Source organism: Bremia lactucae, linkage group LG1, assembly GCF_004359215.1.
Source record: "Bremia lactucae strain SF5 linkage group LG1, whole genome shotgun sequence".
NCBI classification, from domain to species: domain Eukaryota; phylum Oomycota; class Peronosporomycetes; order Peronosporales; family Peronosporaceae; genus Bremia; species Bremia lactucae.
Window position 1 is genome coordinate 6080453 of NC_090610.1, and position 4516 is coordinate 6084968.

A 4516-nucleotide genomic window follows, 5' to 3' on the forward strand; every position below is an offset into this window, starting at 1 on the left:
ACCTGAAACCAAATATGGAACGGGGATCATTAGCCTCCAGTTGCAATCCGAGGTCTATCCACTTACCCAGAAACTCCCTCCATAGTGGTCTCGCTACTCGACAGTTCCACCATATATGCGCCTTGGTGATCCCGAGATCTCGACACTCTGGCAGTGGGCAGCCCTCATCTTTATGCGGTATAATAACTGGGTCGCCCATACCGTAGCACCTGTGATAATGCGGATGTCTATCCAATCCACGGTTTCCCAGCCCCTCCGCGATGTGCGAATTGTCCGCAGCCCACGCTTCCTTTCGGTTGGCCACTTTCTGGAGTCCGATTCTGCGTTCACTCGCGCGTACCACGTCTTTATAGTATTGGCGTGTATGTGGTTTCGCTCCTTTCCGTCGCCTCAGGTCAACGAGTCTGTGCAGGGCCGGATGTGGACCAACCTTCTCGATTCGGCACTGTTGCCCTGCCCACTGTTGGAGGGGAATGCTCGCCTCCTGCCATGTGCCCACAACGAACGTGTAAGCGACCTGGCCAGGTTCTGTGAAAACTGAGAGATGCACGGTACCATCACTGGTGGTGGATGGACGTGTGTGGACCTCGAAAGGCGTGTCCGGTGGCTTCGTTGTGACAGGGATGACGGTGGCCTGTTCACGATTATATAATATCTCGGGAAAAGCAATGAGTGCGACTATTAGCGGTCGTAAAGCTGACAGAAAGCGTGAGTCCTTCGCCGTAAAAGTCAACTTTGTCCTGCTAGTCTTGTGCCAACCGAGAATACTCCCCACGATGCCTCGGCCCCACATCACTTTCATCTCAGCGCCCGGTTTAATCACTCCAGTAGGCGTGAACAACGGGAAGTTATTCAGGTTCAAATATGGTAGCCACACAATTTGTACCGATTCATAGTGAGTTGCGAAATAATTTCTGATTGTCAAGATCTCAGATCTCAGCATTACTGTGAGATCGATTTCACATGAGGTGTCATCCCATAATAGACTCGTGGGTACCTGCTTCTCTATGTGCGAATAGAATCTGGCGACCTGAGCTACATGCTCGCCGTGATGGCCTGACCCCGCATGTTCCCCCAGCACACATCGCCCTGCTGCCCAGAGCGTACTGCCAGCTGTAAAACCCGTAACTCTTCGTCTTGTCCATCCCATCGTGAGCTTCTGCGCTGCACATTCGTGCTTCTTGCCATTGCGGAGTAACATTTCGCCAATAAGTAAGCTTGTCTTTGTAGCTGAAGAGCCCCAGCGTGACACTGTGACCGCAGATAATGCCAAGAGCTCAGCGCGTAAATTTGGGACAGCAAGTCCACCTTCCTTTCGCCGTAGTCCGGCCACCGTTCCCGTCATCCACGTAGTACATCGGGTGTCCAATTTGTCGAAAACTCCATGCCAGACATAATTCTTAATGTACTTTTCCATTAGTCGAACCGTTCGTGTGGTTGGCCATGCGTGTCTTGCGATATATAGGAGTTTCGCCAGAATAACCGCCGACGCCACCATCGCTCGTTGTTCTATGGTGAGCGTCTTCTGACTGGCAAGTCGAACCCGAGTCTTCAGTTGGCCTATCGCAATGGTCCATGAGTGTTCGGCCCCGTTCTTGCTGCCGACCTGTAATCCGAGGTATCTCACGAAGGACGAAGCAGGCTGTAGCTGTATCGGCCATATCCAGTTAATATCCGATGACAAACCGTCCGGATGTAGCGCGATGGCTATGGTTTTGCATACATTCAATAAGAGACCGGACGCAGCACCGAAAGCATGCAAAATCTGAGTTGCTCTCGTGATTTGACACGGGTCGCTGAGGTAAAGGGCCGTGTCATCCGCGTACCCACCGACCTTTAAGGTAGTTGTCATCGCATTTGTAGAGATCCTGATGCCTTGTAGATCAGGGGCTCGATCTATTTGCTGGTACAGGGGTTCTAATGCCAGTATGAAAAGCATCGGTGCCAAAGGGCACCCTTGTCGTACGCCCCGTGTGATGAAAACTTTTCTCGACCTCGAGCCGTTGGCCAGGAGCCGACCACTCGTGCCGGTATGTAGTGTTCGGATAACCTCCACGAGGTGAGGCGGATACCCGTGGCGGCTAAGCACTGCATAGAGAAATTCTCTATCGAGCGTATCATAAGCCTTCGCGAAGTCAAGCTATAACTGCATCACGCAGTTCCGGTGAATGAGGTACCGTGGCTTGAGCTGCCATGAAGTAGTCAAGTACGGCATGTATGTCACGGTTAGGCACGAATCCATGCTGATGAGTGTGTTCTCGGCTGTCGAGAGTCCGCCTTAACGCCGTCGCTATCACTCGTGTGAACAGCTTATAATTTGTATTCAGAAGTGAAAGGGGCCTGTAGTTGAGCGGGTTACTGCCGTCGCCCTTCTTCTTGAGACAGAATACATCTTTTCCAAAAAGGAGGTTGGACACACGTGGGCGTTGTACCAGAATTGGAAAAGCTTGAGCGTCAGAGGTATGAGCTCCGGTGAATAATGGATATACCAATCGTTACCGAGTCTATCTGTACCACACGCCTTCCCGTGCTTACATGCCTTGAAAGCAGAGGTAAGAGTTTCCTTGGTGAAGAGTGTCTCTGTTTCCAGACCACCAACATCATCAGTGGGTTGAGCTTGCATCCAATCAGCCGCGAGTTCCTTTCCTTCCCTAGAGTCCGAACCTTGCAGAATGGAACTCCATGCATCAGCCAATGTCTCTGCTTTTTCAAAGACTCCCCGTTGGGGGTGGCCCTCCGCTGGGCGAAGGGTGGGGATAACGTTGTCACCAACCGACAAGGGATGCGCATAAACATTGCCTTTGTAGTCTTCCCTCTTTTCCACGTATGTGACCTGAATAATTTGCGTTGCGTGACCGTAACCAGTTTCTCTTCGTCTCCGCGATCACGTGCAGCAGATCAGTGGAAGCTTTGGCCACAGTTGAACGCTTCCTTCCTGTCCAGACTGTACAGCAATAGCCTCTCGATTAATTTGTTGATCATATCTACGATACAAACGTTTCAGCTTTTTGCGATACGTATTTTTCAGGCTCTTCTTGGCTGCTTTCTTGTGCCTGAGAATACTGAGGACAATTTTGTGCTTCAGTTTATCCCATGCATCGGCAGCTGTCGCGGCATTGTAATTTTCACGTTCCAGCTCGAACTCGAAGTAAGCTAGCTCGACCCGTACATATTTGTCCACTCGATGTGCCGCGTAAGGCTGAACTGGGAAAACTTGGGGTTCTCTCTTAATGCGCACCGGGTTCTCCGGGTTGCGAATATGTAATATAACCCCCTTATGATCTCCACTTAGTCCAAATGTATCCAATTCCGTGGAAGTAGCCCATAAGCGTGCCGTATCACTCACATATCACCTATCGAGCCTACTGGTTGCACGACGGAGCCCTGGCAGCGAATACGAGTACGTATGGTATCTCTTGTAAAAATCCATGATGCCTGTTTCGTCTGAGGCTTCCGGCATGCACTGCTGTATGGAGTCCATCAAACACCATTTTGTCAAAAGCCTGCGAAGTGCGGGCGAGTCGTGCGCAGAAGCGGCTGAAGTGAAAGATCTGTCGTGTACTTAGTACAATGTACAATTGAAGTCACCTCCAATATAGAGGTGTGCTTCCGATGGAAATTGTATGCTGGTCAGCCCCGAGTAGAAGGCCTCTCTGGCAGCTTTCTCGACTGGGGCATAGACGTTACATAAAACACTATGTGGCTGTCAACTTCGCCTTGCAGTGCATGAAGTGGTCCGTCCAATGTTCTTTGGCACACGGTTGGAGCTCCCTAAATTTTGACCGGGGATGTATCAACATGCCTACTCCCCCAGTCTTGAGCGACGCAGCTGCCCAATACGAACGTAACGGACTTTCTTGACCAACTCGGTACCCCCACTGTGCTGCGTGAAGCCGAGTTAATTCTGGGATATCCTGCTCATTGACATGTGTTTCCTGAAGGAACACCTCATCAAATTGGCTGTGCTGGCGCTTGAAAGAAGCAAGCCAGTCGTCGCGGTCCTGGTCCGATCTTCCAAAACCTCGGACATTTTGTGTTAAAAGTCCAGTTGTCCTTTTATCTGCGTGTAGTGGCGAAGTATCATATTTCCGCCTATGAATATTTACGACTGCTTCTCTTCTCCTATGTTCGACGCGTCTCGTATTTCGGAATTTGTCGAACTCGCGTCTGAGCGTAGTTGCCCGGTCCAATTGGGTTTGTACGGGGAAGAAATTTCCCAGAGGTTTGCTCCATCCCTTCCTGGGAATGCGTGGCCGGGCCACGTTTATTTATCGCTGGTTGCGACCGCGTCAGATCGATTATCTGGACGCGTCACTGCAGCAGTGGTGCCAGGTACTTCCCCGACAAGTAACAGCTGAACCGAATTCCAATCGGCTGTGCATAATATGGCAACACACAGGTCCACTATGGAGGGGTACTGTGTGTACCAGATACCAAGGGAGGCTCCAGGAGCCCTCGCCATGATAGTGCTGCCCCAGTCTCGTACCACAAAAGGCATTATGTGAAGCAGAAGCCA

General features: G+C 50.9%; 1 protein-coding gene across 1 annotated transcript; it reads right to left on the reverse strand.

Moving 5' to 3' along the window:
- Positions 1–227: 227 nt before the first annotated feature.
- CCR75_008713 (uncharacterized protein) lies at positions 228–1417 on the reverse strand (the record flags this gene model as incomplete). Its single annotated transcript, XM_067966763.1, has 2 exons — positions 228–320; positions 341–1417. The coding sequence occupies 2 exons, from the start codon at positions 1415–1417 to the stop codon at positions 228–230; spliced, it is 1170 nt and encodes a 389-aa protein (XP_067822815.1).
- Between the last annotated feature and the right edge of the window lie 3099 nt (positions 1418–4516).